The following is a 22,163-nucleotide window of genomic DNA, read 5'->3' as shown; positions in this document are numbered from 1 at the left end:
GTCCTTTTATGTTCAGAGGAAGATTTAGCAGTCAAGCCACTGAGCACCCAGTGGCATCTGTCAGCATAGCTCTGGCAGAAACTTGGCTGCATCCTCATATGCATTCAGATATATGCTGTACATGGACTCAAACAAGCATGCATATGTGCATAAACAGACACGCATTATATTTTCGCCATGTCACTACTGGCTGCAATTCAACAATTTTGTTCTTCTGGAGCTATAAAGCTCACTAATTAACAGCTTACCACTGTTTATATGAAACTTCCCATAAGACTTGTCATTTTTACACTTTTTTTGTACAGAGTAAACAAACAACATATTAAGCAATTAGTGAGCTTTAGAGGTGCTGGTAGGTGTTTCAACCTGTTTTCCAGTCATTATACTAACCTAAGCTAACTATTACTTTAAATGCAGGATTTGATTAAAGATACTATTCATGTTTCCAGCAGCAGTCTAGCCACCAATCCTTTAGTTTTGATGTATTTTCATTTGGCCACATACCGCTGCCCGCACCAGTAATGGAATATGTATTTACCCACTTAACCTTGGTCTTACCAGGTCCAATCCATTTAGAGTGAGCATGAATTAACTTTTGGCAGTAATCACTTTGTATTCTGACAGAGAGAAATGGCTTTACAATAGGGCTTGTGAAGCCAGACCAGAATGGGAAAACTGAAAAACAAGAAGTTGCCTTTTTTGCCTCACAATTAGTGTTTCACTCCCTATGAGTCCATTAACACCTTGGAAAAAAAACTGGCTGAATGTCTGTTCTTTTGCTTTCTCCTGAAAAGTGGAAGTGTGGAGCTGGAGGCCAGTCAAGGTTTTGCACACTGAGTTGTGTTGTGTAGGCAGAGACAGGAGATATGATATGCTTTACCAACGTATTAACAAACGCCATCTGGCACCACAGTCTCATGTCTATATGGAAACAGCAGAAAAGAGTGTCTGTATAGTTTTAGGGAAGGTACAAGTCTTAGTCACTGTTCTGTATGTTTTCACTCAAGTAAAATGGAAATTTTGACTCAATAAAAGTTTTTGTGAGGAACCCACATTGCCTAAAAATAATTTTAATTAACCCCTACTCTAAAAACATAATGTTACAGTATTCTTTAGAATTACAAAAGAGAGAGAGAGAGAGAGAGAGAGAGAGAGAGAGAGAGAGAGAGAGAGAGAGAGAGGAAAGACAGCTGATGTAATTTCAGCCTGTAAAAAGAATTATCATCCTGTTTCTGGTGCCCTTTCACTTCTATTTTCTCATTTTAATGAAAAAAATTACACCTGCTTAAAAAAAGAAATCTTTATATGTTTATATTTATTTTTTAGGGACAAATACACAGCATAAAAAGGATAGTGTCATAAACATGTACCATATAATTTATATTTTCAGCTGTATGATTGGTGAAATAGATGCAATATTGTCTGTATCTTTCTAGTTGTTTGCTTTTTAGGCAGCCTAATGATGCAAATGTTGCCCATCTTAGCCAAGCGTCCCCCTTTTAGGCACACAGCGGAGCTCAATTACCAAAAAGAGCATAGGGCAGACATTTTTTCTGCTTCTGCTAAAGCAGCTGATGATCACGCTCTCTTTTCTTTGCGTGTTCTTTGCATTTTTAAATCACCCTGAAATATAGCAGCGACATGGCTCATATCATCTGCAGCTCTGAATCTTACACCGGCGCATTTTTGTTTTTAGCTCGTGTGCCCAGGACATTGCTCGTAATTCATAGCTGCTGTAATATCTGAGCCTTCCTGTTTCATTCTGTTTTGCTTCAGATATCTATTTACGCTGCCACTTTTATTTCCTCATATTTCTGTCTTTGGAATGTGTCCATTCACAGCTTTCATTTGCCTTTCTGAATCTCTCTTTTGCTGTTTTGGAATCTCATCATATGAGACAATTTTCATATATCTTCCTCGTGTTCACAGCACATTTTTGTCCGTATAACTGCACAATTTTGGATGTGTTGCAGATGATGTAATGCAGTAATTTTTGCATCTATTTCAGGAAAATTGATTTCTGTTTGCATCCACCGTAGCCGTGGGCTGCGTTTCCCAGAACAATACATTCTGAGAGCATCGGTTTAATGCAATGACCAGTTTCTGAGAAAAGCCATTACTCTCAAATGTTTGATTTTTGGCTCTCTTTATTGCTAACAGATCCGTAATGTGACTGTTGATGGAGGCTTTGGTGCCTGGTCAGGCTGGTCAACATGTAGTCATAGCGACGGAGGCAGCGCGGGGTCCTGTCTGTGTCGGACACGAGCCTGTGATAACCCTGCCCCTCAGTGTGGGGGCCAGCATTGCTATGGCATCAGTGTGGAGGTCGCAAACTGCTCCAGGTACGTTCTGTAAATCTTCCTTCTCTTTGTCAACAGTCTGATGAATTTGTACAGTATGTACCTATCTCTACAATAGAGAGGGCGACGGGGAGGTAAGGGGATAGTTGTAAAAATGTGTATATTAATTCTGTGCATCCTAACACCTACTCATCAGAAATCCATACACAGCACATTGTTTCATGTTGCATACTCTGTCAGTTGAACTGTCACTGTTGGTTATTTTGGGCTAACAAGTGTTGATTGGGTGTATTTTTCCCACCCACACAGCTGACTTATTGCTGTTTTTAACACTCTGAGTTCAAATTAACTGCGATGCTACTGCTGTGCATCAAACACATCCTTTGATGATGAGGGGAAGTCACTAAGGATTATTTCCATTATTAGTTATTTCATCAATTGTTTTTTTTTACCAATAAATTCATCTTTTAGTCTAATTAATGTCTAAAAGTAGTTACAATAGCCCAAATTAAATACTTTTTAAGTATTTAATTAATTTTATCTGACTAGGAGAAGAAAAAAAAAAAAAAAGATGGAAAAAAAAAAACCATTAAATTCACAGTCTTTATTCATCTCTTGAAATAGTCTTCTGTGTCTCATGGTGTGATCAACCACTGAGATTCATGTGACTTAATAGTTACTATCTTCTTGCTGAAGTCATGTTTTTGTGTTCCTCCAGCTACCATTAACTCTCCATCAGTAGTTAAAGTAGCTTAGACTAATGTTGCTCTGTGTGTCTCCATAGAAACGGGGCGTGGACTCCCTGGACTTCCTGGTCTCCCTGCAGCACCAGCTGCGGCATCGGCTTCCAGGTCCGTCAACGCTCCTGCAGCAACCCGACCCCTCGCCACGGCGGACGAGTGTGTGTGGGCCAGAACCGCGAGGAGAGGTATAACACACACACACACACACACACACACACACACGTTTATACATTTATTCACATGTACAGATTAAAGCAAATACATATGGTACATGCGTATTTGTATTTCTGAGCATGTTAAAAAAACATTTAAAAAAAAGCGATTTTGTTCGAGAATTTGCAACCTGCACTAAGGAAGCATGTATTTCCCTGTGGCTTTTTCCTTCTTTTTTTCTTTTTCTTCACTTCTGTCTAACTTTGCGACAGCCAATTAAGGAATGAGTGGGATAGGTCTGTGCTTGGGTAATTATCTGGCTTTCACACACAGGACTAGTCTACGTTTTGAAGCTTTGGTAGCTTTGCTGTAGAATAATCACCTTTTAAGAGATGTGTTTCTGTGGTTTCCAAGCAACCTTCAAGGCCTAAAAAAGAAAATCTTTTTTTCAAGGAGAAAGCACCAAGGGACATACAAAGCAGTCCAGGTAGAACAGGTCAAGAGATGAGTATTCTTCAAGTTAAAGTTTTGTGCCTCTATCTCTTTTTATCTCCAAGTTAGGTGTTTGCCAAATCAAAAAACGATTGAGGAAAGCTATGACAGCTTCATGGTGTTTAAAAATTACACGACACTGGCTACATTACATACTTCTAATTAGACTGGCGTTTCTTAATAAACTGAGGCATTCTTCTTCTGTGTCCATAGTCTCTGTGTCACCAAGTGAGGCATCATGCTTATGATTTTTCAACTCCTGCTGTGAACCAGAGGTGAAGGCAGAAAAAGTGCAAATAAATACAGTTCAGAGGTTACAGGAGAGGAAAAAGGAGAAATAAATTGTTATCAATCGTTACCATGGCAACAGAAACAGCATTGCGATGGAAGAGTAATTGGATCCGGCCTTCAAGGATGAACCCTGTATTGCATCCTTTTCTTTGCTCCTTTCTCTGCACTTTTTTATTTCCTCTCTCTCTTCTCACCTTCCACTTTTCCTTTTCTCACTCACTGATGCTCCCAAGGACTGCTCCACCAGGAGCTCTGAGGAAAATATATATGGAGTAGGGCTGTCAAAATAACGTGTTAATTTCGATTAATTAATTTGAGAAAAATAAACTAAATAAAAATAACGCAGATTAATCCATTCCATATTGACGTTTGACCCGGAGCCGTTCTAGCCACCATTGGACTGTAAAATGAAGGAGGGAGACGAGAATGTGCTGCCTGGATCATTAATTGGAACATTTACTTGTAAAAATATTTTTCCTGCCAACCCTGGCTACCGAAATCTGGTGCCACTGATATGTCTGCACTTCTCTCTGATGCTCTGAAGACGATACAGGCAACACAAACACCGCTGCATGTGACGCTAGTTAACACTATACTCGACAGCAGCTAACGTTAGCCTACCGCTAGCTAGTAGCTGGATTAAACACGGTTACAATGCTGACAGCTAACGCTGAACGGTGTAAAGTTTGACTGTGTTTTACTGTAGAGGACTGTGACTCAACAGCGGGATGTAACAATCTGCAGCTGCCATCGGAAAAACAACACATTCAATGAAACGCGTTCAATGAAACTGGTAAACTACAGCTTCGTGGTGCATTTGAAGTTATTGTAAATGTCCTCGGTGGTTGTTTTTGTCGTTCAACAGCAATTTACTAGTGAAATAAGTTATTGTTATTGTTATACATTATTATTAAATCATTTAATTTTGACCATATGGCCTTAGCAGTAAACAAGCCGTTCTTTAATGTCACCGACTGTTGTTTAGTACCCTTTGTTTTCTTTTCTTTTTTTACTTTCTTAAAAAGTATCGGTTCAGGCACCGTTTAATTATGTATGCGATTAATTTCGATTAATTAATCACAGAGTCTGTAATTAATTAGATTAATTTTTTTAATCGATTGACAGCCCTAATATGGAGTAACCGGCACAGCCCAGTTACTCACAAACCACACCAAAAACGTCCTGGCTGGCACTAAAGACCATGGAAGGCCAGAAGCAGGTTTAGCCGCCCCCTGTCTTTCTTTCTCCGTGCTTTAATCTCCTTCGTTTCATCTCCCCTTCCTGCTCTCAGTTCTCGCTCTGTTCAGCTATTTAAAACACCTTAGGCCAGTTAGGGGCCAGCTGTGAGGGCTGGAAAAGGATCTTTGTAAGGGAGGAGTGAGAGGAGAGGAGAGGAGAGGAGAGGAGAGAAGAGAAGAGAAGAGAAGAGAAGAGAAGAGAAGAGAGGAGAGGAGAGGAGTGTGTGTGTGTGTGTGTGTGTGTGTGTGTGTGTGTGTGTGTGTGTGTGTGTGTGTGTGTGTGTGTGTGTGTGTGTGTGTGAGACAAATGGACAGTAAGGCAGAGCGATAGAAAGAGAAAATGTGTTAACAGATGAATTATGCTGTGTCAGTTTGAGTCTGCCTGAAGGAGAAAAGGATAGGAATGCTAGAAAATGTTTGTGTGTTCAATATGAGCATATTCAGGTGTGTCACCAATGCTTGCAAAAACAAACAGGGAAAACTTCTCATTAAATGTTCAACATGTATATTGGTGTCCATAAAATTCCACCACATCTGTTGTTTATAGTTGCCCATGTGTGAAATAGGTCTTCTGTACAAGCTTTAATCCGCATGACATGAAAAGGACTGGCACTTTATCAGCATTTGCGCACTGAACTTAATATCGTGACATACTTTTATTTTATGGGGCACAGGCCTCCTTTCAGAGGTGTTAGGCGTCTGCAATAAGCCTCACTACTCACTTAATGCACAAGACTTCAAAGAGGTTCAAACATGCATGCATATGGAGTGAGCTCATATGTACACATATTTACAAAAACTAAAAGGCCAAAACTGAACCACTTCTCCCACCTCATTTTTTGCAGCCAACAAGCTTCTCATAACTTTGGTCCTGATTGTTTGCAGCAGGCAGAGCTTTTAAAGATAAAGCAAGTGTTCTGAAATTGGCCGTGCACGACAGCGCTACGGGCTTAAATCTGGCTGGTTAATGTCTGCATTTATGAACCTTCTGTTGGTATTTCCCTCAGCACATTGACATCGTCCACACTGCTTACTCAGCCTATAGCGAATAATTAGGAGCGTTTTAGTCTGATCAGCTCTGTGTGTTTTTAGAGTGAAGAGAAAAGGATGAGATGGACTAAAGCTATGACTTGTCTGAAATGATTAAAGTTTGTATGATTATGATTTTGAAGCTCTAAATCATTCTTTGCAAAAATACATTGTGCTGTGGTGCAGCAGAGATGTTTTGGGTCTACATACAAGCCTGTCTGTTTGTGTGTGTGTGTGTGTGTGTGTGTGTGTGTGTGTGTGTGTGTGTGTGTGTGTGTGTGTGTGTGTGTGTGTGTGTGCGTGTGTGTGCGTGTGCGTGCGTGCGTGCGTGCGTGCGTCTTTCTCCTTCTCTCAGGCTTGTGCAAGATTGTAATCCATACTCTTCTTGGCTTCTCCACACTGCTCTTTTCCCGCTGTATCAGCCCACTACAAGCTTGCAGATTAGTAACAGTGGTAAAAAAACACACTGCTCTAAGGATTTTTACAACCCGGGTATACTGAATGTAGCTTTTGATTTGCCATGAACAATAGCAGAGTTTTAGGGAATAGTACAATGGAAATATGCAGCCTGAGCCTCTGGAGGAAGGGTATGAAGTTAAAGCTATTTTAGCACAAGAAGACTCAGTTTTCCTCAAAAGGCCCCATGTGCCAAAAGACAACAAAATGGCAATAAAAGCTATTTTTATAGTATGCGTAAAAGTTATAACATAAATTATATGGCTCTAATAAGGCTGGCAATCGTCTATCGTTATTGTATGATGAGGACTGAGTAATTAACTATTTTAGATTTTGCAGTAATCCTGTCTTGTAAAACGATGTAATTAGAGATGATGCATGCATCTTTGTGGCTTTTTTAATAGGCTGTGTCAATGAATTATGCAAAGTGCATATGCATGTTCATTAAGATTTGAGATGGAATTTTCTTAGATGTACTTTTATGCAACACTGGCAATGATGCTATGAACAGAAATATACCAGACAGACCCGTCTCTGGTGGCATGATTCAATTGAATGTTCCGGTTCAAAGTGCACCGTGTTCTCTGCATTCCATGGCCACATCAAAGAGAAACGTTGGCTTTTGTTGAAGTTTCTTTTTAAGTGAAGTTTACATGCCTTTTCAGGCATCCCTGTCTTGTGGTATGAACTCTTTGTAGCTATTTCAATTCAGTGGCAAGGTTTCAAAAGTGTGGTGACGTCTCCAGTGCCCTTCACATATAATTTGAGTGCTCTGTCAGATAAAGTAGCTATTCCATTTTCCACAGACCACTCAAAAGACACTGTCATGCGTGATCCAGTTATATGTACCCAGGATAAGTTGAGCTCTATTGTCAGATCTTGCAAAGTACCTCATAACTCATTTAAATCTTGTAACTACAATACACAATCCCGTAATTACTTAAAGACGCACTTATCATTGTTTATAATATAAATTGATCAAAAGAGTTCCCGACTTATCTGATTAAATAAAGTTACATGCTGATCCCATGCGGCTTTTGCTCCTTCTTCCCAGATACTGTAATGAACACCTGCCCTGCCCACCACATGTTTACTGGTCGGCCTGGTCGGCATGGGAACGCTGCACCGTGCCCTGTGGCGGAGGGATCCAGTCACGACGAAGAACCTGTGAGAATGGCAACGACTGTCCCGGGTGTGGTCAGGTATGTCCCACAAAACAATAGCTCTCACATGCACCATACCTTATATCCGTCTTTCTCTCCGTCTATTCATTGTTTAGGAAGTCAGCTTTAACCATTTGATGCGATGAGCAGTCAGTGGTGATGAAATTGGAACATCTACACGACCAAATCCCCTGGCTATATTTATACAGTGGCAGCAGCCATCAGATTTATTACCAAGACATATTTAATATCACACGCACAGTAATCACTCCACATATGAATAGGCTTATTTCAGCTACAAAGCTTTCTCCAAAGCACGGATGATGCAAGGAAGTGTTGAAATATGAGCGCTCTCCTTGTTGACAGAATTATGTGGTGCTCGTGTTATTTCTGGTGCTATCTTCACACTCACACACACACACAAACTCCCCCATCCCAGTCCTGGTAAAAAAAATAAGCGAGAATGATAGCTGTAGCTTCTGGTGTCCCTCTTGGAAATGGATTAAAGAATATAGGTCAGGGTCTTCTGGATGCATGGGATCCTTAAAGTGTGTTTTTGTTTGTTTGTTTGTTTGCGGGCTTTCTTTAACATTTTATTTTGGTAGAAAAATTGATTAGAATGGTTTAAGGTAAAAGATGAACCTTAAACATAACTCTCTTAAATGGCTGGTTTAGATTTAGGGTTTAGAATTATGAATATAATCAGGATTACACACATCTTCGGTGCTGTGTGTGCATTTATGTAAATATGTGGTTTTTTCCCATTGTGTATGTATGTCGAATATTGGACACAGGCATTCACTGTGTCAAATTAAAAGGATGTTAGATGAAATTTGTTTAAAAAACAAATCTGCCAAATGTTGAAAAAGCATTCAGCGATCCAAATCACATTTAGCTAAAGAGCACATCACACAGGTTGTGTAATGGCCCGTTGTGAAGCTAAATAACACACTGCCAGCATTATGAAACATCCCACACAAGGCCTTGCAACCTCAAGAGCATATATAGTATCTGATAATTGCCCATGACGCATTAGTAGCTGCAGAACACCAAATGACCACCCATTAAATAGAAAGTTAGCAGTCGCACCATATCATCTACGTCTCACACACATACACTCACATTCCCATCAGGTGGCAGCTGTCTTATTTCTGTCATTGCACAGCGACCGTTATCCTCACAGAGGAATCCTAAGAATGCAGCGGCATTCATAGCGTAACTTGGTTCATAAAAGGAAACTGATGACGAGCACGAGGGAATCTAAGTACCTCGTCACTGCTGTCTCCAAAGGGGAAAGCCTGTCTTTGACTGTGGTTGTGGGTATTTTCGATGTTCGAGGACAAGCACAGGCTTACTGAGCAACAGATGTTAGAGGTAGTTTTTGTTGGTGTCAGGGGAGGGGACAGTTTCCTACTGATTACAGACACTTACTTTCACTTCTTTTTTTCTTTTTTGTTCCCTCATCGACTCCTTGTCTCCAGCCATTGCGACATGGACTTAATTGGGACAACAGAGTTGTAATTACATGCAGATATCAGAGACACCTTCTCCTTTCCAGGGAGGACTTTATTTGGCCAGCTTGGCTAACTTGTATTATAGCCGCATATTTACTCATATCAAAGAAACATTTGCTGCCTTTTATTTACAACTCTGATGAGGTGCTTAAAAGCACAGCTGTCAATGTTTAACAATTGCTTCAATGCACTTGAAGCCCCTAAGAAGTGAAGCTCAAGTGTTTGAGATGGAAAATAATGCAACTTTACAATAAAGTTAGGCATACATTTGTTTAGCACTTGAAGATCAAGAATGATGAGAATATGTTCTTTTAATTTAATCAAGGACCCCCCCCAAAAAAAAAGTGAAAAGTGTGATGAGTTTGTTTTTTATGTGCCATCTGTCTGTGTTCTCTTCCTTCGGACGGATCCATGTTTAATTAAACAGAAGGAGACCACGCACACATAATCACACACACACACACACACACACACACACACACACACACACACACAGGTTGCAGCTTCTGTCATCACAGCTACTTTTTTAAACCAGACAGCCTACTGAGAGCTGAAAAGATGAACACTGTGTATGTCTTAGACGTTAGCGTGCGTATGTACGTGTGTGCATCCATGTTTACCTGTCAGGATTGATATCGCCACAACCACCTGTGAACAGCTCTCTCTGTTTTCCAGACATTAATCGACAGCAATGAGCTAACATCTGCGTCCTGTTTTTACCATGTCCTGCAGAGAATTTGCAAGAAATACTAACTTTTGGGTATCAAGGATGGACTGAAGGTCGGGATAACAGTCTGGTCAACACTCCTGACATGCTGTAAAGTGAATCGTGAAATCTATTCAGTTGTTACTTTATTTTCTATTGATCCCTGAAGCGAAACCTTCTACGCTTATACCTCCTCTGCAGGGAGCTCACAGCACACTGTCACATACAGAATAGCTCAAGTGAAACTAGTAGGGATTCAGGTCAAGGACGCTTTCATTTAAAACTAAAGTGTCTCTACTCACTATGCAACCCTGATACCCTAAAAAAGAAATGTGGCCACATACATGATTAAAAGAACAAACTGTCTATCTGCTTCATTTCCATAAAACTGCCCTTAGTTTGCCCTGTGTGTCATTGACTTAAGCCTCAACAGTCTTATCATCATGGAAGTATTCAGTCCTGAGGGGCTCGGTGCTTTATTTTGCTGATGAAAAAGGCCACACGACTGCAACTTCATCAGTCTGAGCCCTGGTCCATGCAGCGCTGCCCCGTCTCTCTCGTTTCACTGTATCTGCATTACAGGTTTGAATCCCCAGAGGAGCTAGCAAAATCTGGGCTGGAAATAAACAAGCGAAGCCCTGGTGGCCCAGCAGTAAAGTACTGTACCATGAGTGCAGTGCTTAACCCCATATTCTACTGAAAACTCTGCTAAAAAAGAGGATGTGTGCTCAGTCTGTCAACCTTGGATAAATTGTAAGAAAAACTAAAATCATAAATCAACTGCTGATTCGTCGATATATGATCATTTACATTCTTAATTTAATAGTATTAGATGACAGAAGATGCACTTCAAAGGTCTTTAAGGAAATATCATTCACTGTGGTATTTCCTATTTTATATAGTAAAGTACATCAAATAACTCTCACATCCTAGGAGACTTTTATTCGCAGCTGAACTGCACATCTTGACTCTGCCTCTCCGTGTTAAATAAGTCAAATATGGACCATGAAGAACTGACGGTGAACAGAGCTGCTTAATGACACTGAGAGTGGTTCTATTTACCTGCCAGTCATGCAGCCAGACTGCGGAATGAAAGTAGTCTGTGTTTGTGTAGGCAGACTGAAGTGTGAACAAACACACTTGTGTGTTTCTGTATTGTGTTAGTCATTGTGTGTGTGTGTGTGTGTGTGTGTGTGTGTGTGTGTGTGTGTGTGTGTGTGTGTGTGTGTGTGTGTGTGTGTGTGTGTGTGTGTGCGTGTGGGCACTGGTGTGTAGCCAGTAGACCTGCTCCTGGCCGACAGCAGGCTTCATTATGGAGTCGGGGAGAAGGAGGGAGAGAGAGAGTTTGACAGAGTGTGTTTTGGTGGCGCTGCTAATTGAACTGATGTGTCATGGAGACTTCAGGAGCATTAGGCCTCGGTCTCCGTCAACTCGACCGCAATAGATAAAGATGTAGGTACTGGAGATGATTAGTCACTTTCATATCTCACATCTGGACCATTCACTTAAACGTCAGGGTACAAGTGTGTATTTGTAGGCATCCTAATATACACCAACACACATGCTTTCGTCTCACTTTCTCTCTCTCCCATACACACTCACAGCTCTCCCAGTCCAATAAGAAGTATAATGAGTGTAATGATGGTAGGAGGCTGGAGAGGCACGACTCCTTATTATTCACCTCCCACAGCTGGCCGGACACCACAAAGAGCCTTTTATACCTACACACTCATACACACACTCTCTTCCCTACACACACACACACACACACACACACACACACACACACACACACACACACACAGAAGTAAAGATATACAATGTATTTCACTCTCCAGTCCACATTCATACATCCTTTAATAAAAATAAGAAGAAGCTTATACTTCCCCAGCACTCAGACACTATTCTGACACGTGCACACACACACACACACACACACACACACACACACACACACACACACACACACACACACACACACACACACACATACACTCAATTTCTTCTTTTCATCTTGTATCCCCTCAGCCTATACCACCTTAAAAAAATAAGCAGAAAGGTCTGTGGATGGAGACAAAATAAGATAGGGGCTGCCTGAATCCATAACTCAGCCATGCATAAACATGCACAACCTTCTCACACACACACACACACACAAATCAGGTACTTCACTCTATAATCAACTTGGCACATTCATACACACAGTCTTGCGCATACACACACAAACAGCCCAACCACCACTTCCGTACTGACCAACCAGGCAGCTTGTTTGTGTGAGGCAGTAAAGATGCTATCAGGCGTCCTCCCACCCAGCTCTCCTGAGCTCCAGCCAGAAACACATTACAGTGCTGCCCGTCTCTGAGCAGCTGCCTGTTAAAGGTGTTGCATAGCATAAAATCGCTGTTCTCTCATTTACCCATAATGCATATCAGTGCTCTCGCCCAGGGGGTGGGGCGCAGATATGAGCCGAAATCAGCAGACTAATTGAATCCAATTTTGTGTTCCACATGCCACTTGTCACATTCGACTGCTTTCCGCCATGTTTTCACTTTCGGTTAATTTCTCAGAAATTGAAATGTGAGTGTGGCCGAGTGAAGAGTACAGGAAATGTTTCCTGGATTCTATTGTTTTCTTGTAGTTATATTACTTTGTTTTATTACCTCACCATATCAACTGGAAAGAATGAGATGAAACATTGAAATAGCTAATTTTAATCAGCTTCGTTTGCCTAACAGTAAATCAGAGTTTAATTTGAATACAGTCTGGCTCCTTCCTTTTGTTCAGATGCACATCTACGTGGTAAACATGTAATATATGCATAAGATGACCTTTTCACTGCTCTCACTCACTGAATGTCATTTTAATGGAGTTATTTTATTTGCTTGTGGGTGTATGTGTGTGTTGGGTTTATGGGTTTTTATGGGCAGAGCTATAGTGATGTTTATTTCACATTCTCGGGTCCATTTTTAATGCATTATTCAAAACATTTTATAAAAATTGCCACTCAAAAAGCGAGGGGACTGTTGTTGTTTTTGTTATTATGCCAGATTTGTATTCACATGCATACCCACTATAACAAGGCTCTTTTATTGCAGGAAAAGACAATAAACTGTCCACTGTCCTTCAATCTGTTCTTCATATCACGGACCCCCCCGGGTGGTACCAGGGTGATACTGGGGACCACCACAATATCTTTATGGCATTGCGTCATACTCTCTCCATCCCAGTTTATACAATCAGTTTATTAGCATTGCTACCAGCATATCTGGTATTATTTTTTATTATTCAACTTTTATTGAATTTTCTAAATAAAAGTTGCAATGCATGGATTTTCTTACAAGGTTGGTTCTCTCAACAAGCCACAGAGCATTTTATATTTGTTCAGTCAGTGGGTCGCCTTTGTTACATAAACACTGGCCACCTTGCTGTAAACTGCATATACTTTAGCTGTAGTTGATGTGGATTCCTTCGGAGACCTTGAATGAGGTTTAGCTTTAAAGCCAGTAATTATCTCTTTAGCCCTCTGCATCAACACTAATCCTCAGAGAGTGCAGGAGGAAACGCTTACCAGACAAGCCTCATTAAATATTTACTGTGTTTGGCCACCATCAACAACTCACACAACAAACACCCACAGATTGTTTGCCTTTTTTCCCCCCCATTCATGCCATGTGTTGCTTATTTTGTCGCTGTGGGTGGCGGCGAGACGCTGAGGTGGACTCTTTTTTTCCCCCCTCCCTTTTGTTATTGGCTGATAATCACAGATTGTGCGCTGGTCTGTGATGCGTGATGATGTTAAATATTAATGTCTGGAGATGATTACTGCACTGGATGGAGAGAAGCAGGAAGTGTGGTGGAGGTGACACCCTCATTCATCACAGGGCCCTAACCAAATCTAAATCCTCCCTGTGTTTTTAACCTTGATACCCCAGGGAAGAGAGGCAGGGGGAGCGAGGGGGAGGAGGAGACAGAAATGAGGGCCGATAAGGAGAGACAGAGAGAGATGAAGCAGAGGCACAGAGTGGAAAAAGAAACAAGGAGAGGCAGGAAGAGAGCTGACACAAAGCGAGTTATGACTAGTGTGTGAAAAGAGGGTGAAAGAAATATAAAGATAGATAGATGGATGGAAAGTGAGACCAAGAGAGAGCGTAAAAGAGGAGGCAATATGGTGAAAAATAGACCTGCATACTGTGTAATGTATAGTGCTCCTCTCCTCAGCTGACCTGTCAGCCGATCCCTTGTGACAGGCTGACGGATGTGCAGAAAGGAACTCTTATCTTATTTTGTCGAGGTCTGGCAGTCACTCAAGGCCTATTCAGCATAAATAAACAAGCTGTGAGGAAAATGGCAGCCATCTCATCTTATCTTCTGTGGTGTCATTTTCTCCAGACGTACAGTATCACTACCTCCACCTTCTTATTCATTTAGCTGGGCACAAAGGGGTCTGGACTGACTATTACCCACCTATTATATTCCTGAATCATATCATCAAAGAAGTAGAATATTTTAGTCCATATAAAAGTTGGCTGAGAGAAGCAGAGGCAAAATATATACTTCTGGCCCTTCTGAATCAGACTCACATATCATACTGTTGGAGCGTCAGTGGTGTTTTTCATTTTTATGGCGCAGCTCTCAAAGCCACATGCAGAAGGGAGAAAGAGTTGCCATTATTGCCTTCTTTTTCTCTATCACTCCACTCCTCCTCCACTTTCCCCCTCCTCTCCTCCATCCTTTCCCCTCAGTTATGAATTCAACTTGATGAATAACCTTTTCTGCCTGGCTGGTTTGCCTCTTGCCATGTTCAGCAAGTGGTCTGAAAGGGAAGTATCCTTAGTCAGGGCGTGCATGTAAAATGGCAAGCAACAAGGTATGTTGGGGCCAGGCAAACAGGTCTTGATGCGTTTGTAAGGGGTATTTTGGGAGATAAGTGGTAGCCTACTGGAATCGAAAGGCTTTCAAGGATGAATGAAGCTTTGAAAAGGCTGTGTATTATTTCCTCATAGAATAAGCTGTTTAATGTCATATTAGTCACTGGAGAGAATTTTAAAAGCCATTGTCCTGTCCTTTATTATGCTTGGGAAATATACCACATATATCTGTCTGAGCCTGTCATGTTTAACTATTGCTTTAATGATCTGGATTATCTCTTATGCTAGACGTGGCAAATACACCTGCCTGCAAACGTGCTTGCCATGTAATAACAGTCTATGTGAAGTGCAGCTAAATGTTTTCTGTTCTCTGATTGCAGGAGTACCAGTCATGCAACACCCTGCCATGTCCTGACTTAAAGAAGACCACACCCTGGACTCCCTGGACGCCCGTCAACATCTCCGACAACGGCGGGCACTATGAGCAGCGTTTCCGCTACACTTGCAAAGCTCGCATCCCAGATCCCAGCCTGCTAGAAGTAGGCAGGCAGAGGATCGAGATGCGCTACTGCTCCAGCGACGGATCCACCGGCTGCTCCACTGACGGTGAGTGCAGAGTGGAAGAGACAGATGGTCTTTTTCCAGCTATCTAAGCCTCTGGATGTTTCCGTTATCTCGCTCCAACTGGCTTTCTGCGTCTCTGCAGGTTAGTTATTGGCCTCCTCGCCTCAAGCCATTCCTTCTTTCTGTGTGTGTCTGTTGTTCATTAGATCTTTCTTTCTGTGCTGTTCAAAGTTTTCCCCTGTCTGTCCTGCAAAAGTTGAAGAGACGCTATCTTAATCAGCTCTCTTGTTTATGATCCCGTCCTCCACGACTTTATCAGATGATCAAAGCATCAGACATGTTAATGAACTTCCAATCCACAAAGCCGATCAGCAGTTTACAGCTAATTTTAGCTCTGCCGTGCTATCTTTCACACTCGTACACAAACACACACGGACGCATGCACAAAGTTCAATTATAGTCTTGCAAAGAAGCAAAAGCGCACACTCTTTATCCATCATCCCAGGTATTCCCTTCTGCCTGCGTTGGTGCACCACACAGTCTCAGTGAGCCACACCCCTGGTGAATTAAACGCTGTAAACGTTTGTGCAAACAAACTGCTAATTGAGAAGTTGTTTATGTTGTCAAGTGGAAGGATCCATATTAGAGGGGAGATGGGCACAGTGGCACCACACCACAGCAAAGAGGCTTCCGATGCAGCAGTTAAAGTTTGTTTATGGCTCTTTGCCTCAGAAGGAGAAGCTGATTTTTGTAGGGCTTTATAGTTAGCGCCTGGCTATGATGCGGCGGCCTCTCATCACTTTGGCTTCATCTATGTCTCTGGGTGGTCGGTCTCTACACCACTTACATGCCACATGCTGCGGTAATCACAGAGGAGAGCCCTTATGTACGATATCAGTGGGGTTTTCTTTCTTTTGATCTCAATGTTTTTTTCGTTTCGGATTATGAATCTCTCTTTCTCCTCCAGTGCTGTCGCTAGTACAGGTTGTTCTCTTCACACTTTGAAGCCAACGCTTAAATGTTCCTGAAGGGTTTTAAATGAGCGCTGGCAGGAACAGAGAAACCTGACCGCAGACTCAAAGCCTTAAGAGGAGTGACAGCCACACCGCCAAGACATTAGTGAACAAAAGTCTTGAGCTTTAATAGGTCTGTCTTGTTTTTGATTAGTGGGAGGAAGTAACAGACACACAGTGTTTCATTAGAGGTTGTCACCAGAAGCCTGACATCAGATTAGCTTTAGCGTTAATTACTCCAATTGAAAAACAAAGGCTGAAGGTTCAGCAGTGTCTTTGGCAGTGAGTCAGGCTGTCCTGGATGTAAGCAGCCTATAGGCTACAGCAGGCAGATGGTGATGTATGAGCTGCACATTACGAGCGTTAAATATGAGTGTTGTTTTCACGAATCTGCCATCAGAAAAAATGGGAGACGCTGTTAACTCAGCATATTTAGGTGCAAATTATGTACCAGCAGTGCTGCAGGTTACATTTAGACTTTTTCTTTTAAAGGGGAGGTTATAATTTCTCTATTACTAGTATAATACTATAATTATACAGTATACTTCATGATACAGTATACAGTATATCAGTGCCAAAGATTATTAACAGCAATGATTAGTCATGATGCTATTGCACTTCATATTCCACCTATATTGGCATTTAAACTAGATAAGTAATTAACATCACTGCAGGAAATAATGCTGTTTAACATTGTCTGTGAAGAAACAGTGATTTTATATGATTTATTTATATTATTATTATTATTATTATTATTATTATTATTATTATTATTCACTTATTGTAAATGAAACTATTTAACATCAAAACTGGTTCACTCAAAGATTCTTTTCATCAGCTGCGTACGTTTGAGAGAAAAAAACTTCAACGTAGAATATGAAAGAATTTCATTTAACAGTTTCACTCTTGTTGTCGTGTACAGCATGAGTGTAAACAAGACCTGCTGTACAGTACGTGGCTTCTGTGTGCTTCTCTGCTTTGTCCCACATTGATTGTTCATCTAAGACTTCAACATGATTCACTTCTCAGAGGAGTTTTAGGTCATAACTGTCGAAAAAGAGGATAGACTCCAGTCCACTTCTTCATTTCAACCATTATCAAACTTGTCATCCATCTGGAGAGCACCAGGGCTTAATTTGAGCCAGAAAAAAATTAATTACTGTTTGTGTAGTCTTCTATCTTGTGTTTGCATTTGCAAATTCACCTCGTTTTGAGGTGAATTTTCAGGGTAAGACGGAGGGGGGGAGAGGGACGGAGGGAGGAGAGGCACTTCAACAGCGCGGCGCTGCACTTCAAGTGACACAAGCGCTTGTGCTGGTTGAGATTGCTGTTATAGCCTCATTTCACTCAGGGGAAAAATGTCAAAAAGACAACAAAGTTTGCTTAACTTTTTCAAATATGCTGGCCAGTCGGATCCCAAACAAGCAAAAAGCGTTTCTGCCGATCAAGAATGTGGAGACCACGGTGGTTTTTTTGGTTAATTTAATAGTCCGATGGATGATTGCTGCTTGTGAAAACGATTGTTGCAGTGTATTTTTTTTACATTTCGCACCGATGCAGTGCATGTTCTGAAATAAAAATAAACATTGCCCTGATGTACACACAGCGTTGTTTAGGTTTTTTAGTCAGAGAAGCTACATAGGCAGTGTAATTTTTTTTTTGTTCTGTTACCTCCGACCCCCATTTTGAGTCGCCGGATCCTCCCCCCTCTCTGCGCCGCGGGACCTCCCACTTTACAAATTAAGCACTGGAGAGCACTAAGTGTGTGTGTGTGTGTGTGTGTGTGTGTGTGTGTGTGTGTGTGTGTGTGTGTGTGTGTGGAAGGGGGGTGTAACGTGCATGTTTTGCCATGTTGTGGGTGTGTAGATATGTGCCTCTGTTTGTGTGTGCTCATATGTGTGTGTGTGCACATGACATTTTTTCCACTTTGTCCGCCTCCCACCATCCACCTCTGAGCCCTGGGAGCAGCAGTTAACTTTACTTAAAGCGAGAGGCCATCGCAGGATGATTACCGCCACGGTGAAGGTGTGTATTGATGTCCACAAGCGGGGCAAAGGACGCTGAGATCCCACCGAGATGATGAAAACCCCAAAAGAATGGTGTGTCGCCTGATAAAGATTTACTATTTGCATCAGGCAGCTTAGTTTCGATTAGAGCTCCACCCCTGTTAAGAGTGTTGGGCAAGTTACTCAATTACATTTTACTCATTGAAAAATAAGTACTTTAGTAAATACTCAAAAGTAATGGAATTCATTCCATTACTCAGTACTTTTGTTTTACTACGCTCACACGTCACATCTTCTGTATCAAGCGTGTAGATAAAGAAAACAAGAAAGTGTGTATGTGCATTTTCACGTCTTAACAAAATGCAACAAATCAGCCAGGTAAAATATGTGATAAGATTGTGTGTGTTTTTTTTCTTCTTCTTTTTAAACATCTTTAGCAAATCAGGAGTAAAGACTTTACACTCTCCCTACAGCCAATACTGTCTTGAAAGAGATGCATGAACTTTAAAAGTCTATTTCGCTGTGTAGCTGTCGCACTGATGTTGCGTCTCCGCTACTCAATAAAAAGCCCACACTGCCATGTTGTCTGATATCTTCTTCATCTCCCCCTGCTCTGGCAGAATGTCACTATGTTTGTAGCTTGAAGCATCAAAGTGATCAGATATACCTGACATTTGATGATTTGGATTGTATTCTGAGACGCGGCACATGTTATTAACCACCTGAACAGCTGGAAGTCTCATCTGTAAAGCACAGATATGGAGAATTAATCCCTGCATCAATGGAGACAATAAAGCGATGTTTGAGATATGTTTTTGCGACTTTTCCGACTTCTCCCCAGTGCCTCTTTTTCTTTGTGTCTCAATGTCTGTCATATGAAGATCTCTATCTGTCTTTATTATAAGAGATACATTATAAATATGTGATTTAATCAAACATTTACAATGATCTTTTATATAACCTACTGACTTGTTTTGTATCAGTGATCATAGCTTAATGATAGCGATGAGTTAATTACTTAAGATCTGTAGTGATTTAAAGACCTCTCTTGTCATGTACACCCAGTGATTAGTCTTTTATCATTTGTAGCCATTTTTCCTTTTTATCACATTTCACATGCCTGAATGAATAACCAAATATTTGATCATTTGCATAATTGCATGTATCGGTGTGTATCTTTAAACATCCATGAAGCAAAATTCCACAGGCAAATTATAAAACATGGCTTTTCAGTTTCTGCCAATTATATGACTCTTCTCTTTACTCAGTGATACAATATGTCTTCATATAATATGTATGCATTAATACTCAATATTACTAGGTGGCTTACACAAGGCAGTTGATTTTTGCGTATTCTCCATCTTGCACATGGCGCTACTCACATGTATTTCTTTATAGATTGCTCAAAGAGCCCTCTGCAGAATTAATGTTATTAAAGACTCTTATGAAGACTCCTTCCCTACTTTTTGCTGTGTTGTGGTTTTGGAAAGATAAACATGTGCATCACTCTCCCAAATCTTTAAATGCCGGGTGTCACTCTCCCTGCAGCCACATGCATGCACAGTCTTTCAGTGTATGGAGAAATCCAAAGCTTGACAGGTCTGCTAAGCTGTGATTGGACACTCACTCACTGTTCTGTGGAATGGTTTTGCGAACAGACAATTACTAACCAGCCTGCTGTAGTCTGCATACAGCTGGAATTCACCCTCCCACTGTTGCCAGTATTAAAACCAGCTACCTGCCTATCATCCGTCAGCCTCAAACTAAAAAACTTTAGTTATTAGTCAGTCTGTCTGCCGCCAAAGGCCAGCCTACCGCACAAACCTTAAACCTTTAAATGATGATTTCTGTAAAGCCATATGTCTATGAAACAGATAAGCCTGCCTGATATAATCAATATCTCTACGTAATGAGTTAAAAGTTCAGTAACGCTTGTTTTATGATGCAGAAAAAGTAATATCAAGCTTAAAAAGAAGCTTTGCAGTCATGCATTCACTCCAGTTAGTTTTTCCCCCATTTGCATCTCACAAAGACAGAAGCAGGCACACTAAAGGAAAAGAAAAGAAGGAACTGGAAAGATGAAAGACATTTCTGTAGAAGGCTGTGAGTTTGTAATTTTGCAGGCTTGTGTCGGTGAGTGATGGCTTCATTTTTTCCCAGGGAGAAACGGTGGAGTGTCAGCAGCTTGATGTGTGCTTCAGCTGATCTGGTATCAAGGCCAGGGCCTTCTCATGGGCGACCGATTAGTTTCTCCCACACGGATGTCATGAGCAGACACCGAGTAGACACAGGACAGTGCTGAGGGACACCTCTGACAGATGACAACTATTCCAGTACCCTTATTGTCTTTCTGTTTCTCTGTCCTGATCTCTCTCCCTACAGTCAGAGCCCTCTTTTTATGTGGACTGCTCAGTGTTTTTCAGTCAAGAAACAGTTAAGTGAACAAACATTTGTGTTACAGTAAGTTACACAACAGTCTGGTCCTTGAGGTACTGTATGTGTTTCAAAAGGTCGAGATTAATTATGTATAACAATATTTATTGACATGGAGACGGACGATTAGACATGAAGTTAGGAGATTCTGTAGGACACGATTCCCCTGGAGCCTAGACGCTGGTGATGGTGGAGTAAAGCCAGTAGGCAGATAATGGAAGCTCTCAGTTGAATCTGGCAAAAAGATAGATGTTGCAAGTAGGGCTGGGCAATATTTCAATATGATATCGATATCGTGATATGAGACTAGATATCGTCTTAGATTTTGAAGAATTGTAATATCGTTACATGGTATGTTTAGTCTTTTCCTGGTTTCAAAGGCTGCATTACAGTAAAGTGGTGTCATTTTCTGAACTTATCAGACTGTTCTAGCTGTTCTATTATTTGCCTTTAACCACTTAGTTATTATATCCACATTATGATGGTTATTTATCTAAAATCTAAATGTGGAAGATATTTTGTGAAAGAACCAATTGTCAACCTTACAATATCCTTGCAATATCGACACTGAGTTGTGTTTGGTCAAAAATATCGTGATATTTGATTTTCTCCATATCGCCCAGCCCTAGTTGCAAGGTTGAGTAATAGTAAGTCTGAAAAAATTACAGTGATAAAAACAAACTATCTTCCTTTCTCCACACCAAATCTTAAAGGACAATTCCGGCGCAAAACGAACCTAGGGGTTATTAACAGATGTGTACCCACTCTGTCGTTCTCTGGGACATGTTTTCATGCTAATCAAATGAGTTTGGAGCTTGAAAGACGCTAGCGCAGACCGCTGATTAGCTTACAATGCTAGTATTCGGGGCCTAGGGAACGTAAAAACAAATCACTATTTATACCACTAAAAAGGCTCAAAATATCACCAAACTTCAACGGTAGCATAATGAGGGTCCCAACATGTTAACCGAAGCATTGAGAACTTTGTAAGTGTACAGACAGTTTATTGAAAAGATAGATTATAAAGACACTCGCGTTCATGTTTACACGCCGTCTTGGAAACCAGTCATGACTTACAGCTGGCGATGCAAACTAAAATCAAAAGCAATTTGCTCAATATATCTGAAATAATCGCACTCTGCATAACTTGTCTAGTGTACTTACTCAGTGGATAACTGTCCATCTGGTCCCTCC

At 41.1% G+C, this 22,163-nt stretch overlaps 1 protein-coding gene across 3 annotated transcripts in view; it reads left to right on the top strand.

Moving 5' to 3' along the window:
- The window catches only part of sema5a (sema domain, seven thrombospondin repeats (type 1 and type 1-like), transmembrane domain (TM) and short cytoplasmic domain, (semaphorin) 5A), a 114,555-nt gene that overhangs the window by 74,026 nt on the left and 18,366 nt on the right, over window positions 1-22,163 (top strand). For all 3 annotated transcript variants that reach the window (XR_004897039.1, XR_004101977.2, XM_031282102.2), the window contains exons 13-16: window positions 2,161-2,342; window positions 3,085-3,228; window positions 7,757-7,904; window positions 15,334-15,559. Coding sequence is in view for 1 of the 3 variants with exons in the window: in XM_031282102.2 (XP_031137962.1) it covers window positions 2,161-2,342; window positions 3,085-3,228; window positions 7,757-7,904; window positions 15,334-15,559 (700 nt within the window). In the remaining 2 variants the exon portion in view is untranslated. The remainder of the gene's footprint in view (window positions 1-2,160; window positions 2,343-3,084; window positions 3,229-7,756; window positions 7,905-15,333; window positions 15,560-22,163) is intronic.

This window comes from Sander lucioperca, chromosome 1 (genome assembly GCF_008315115.2).
Source record: "Sander lucioperca isolate FBNREF2018 chromosome 1, SLUC_FBN_1.2, whole genome shotgun sequence".
Lineage (NCBI taxonomy): Eukaryota > Metazoa > Chordata > Actinopteri > Perciformes > Percidae > Sander > Sander lucioperca.
This window is presented reverse-complemented; position numbering and strand designations above follow the sequence as displayed.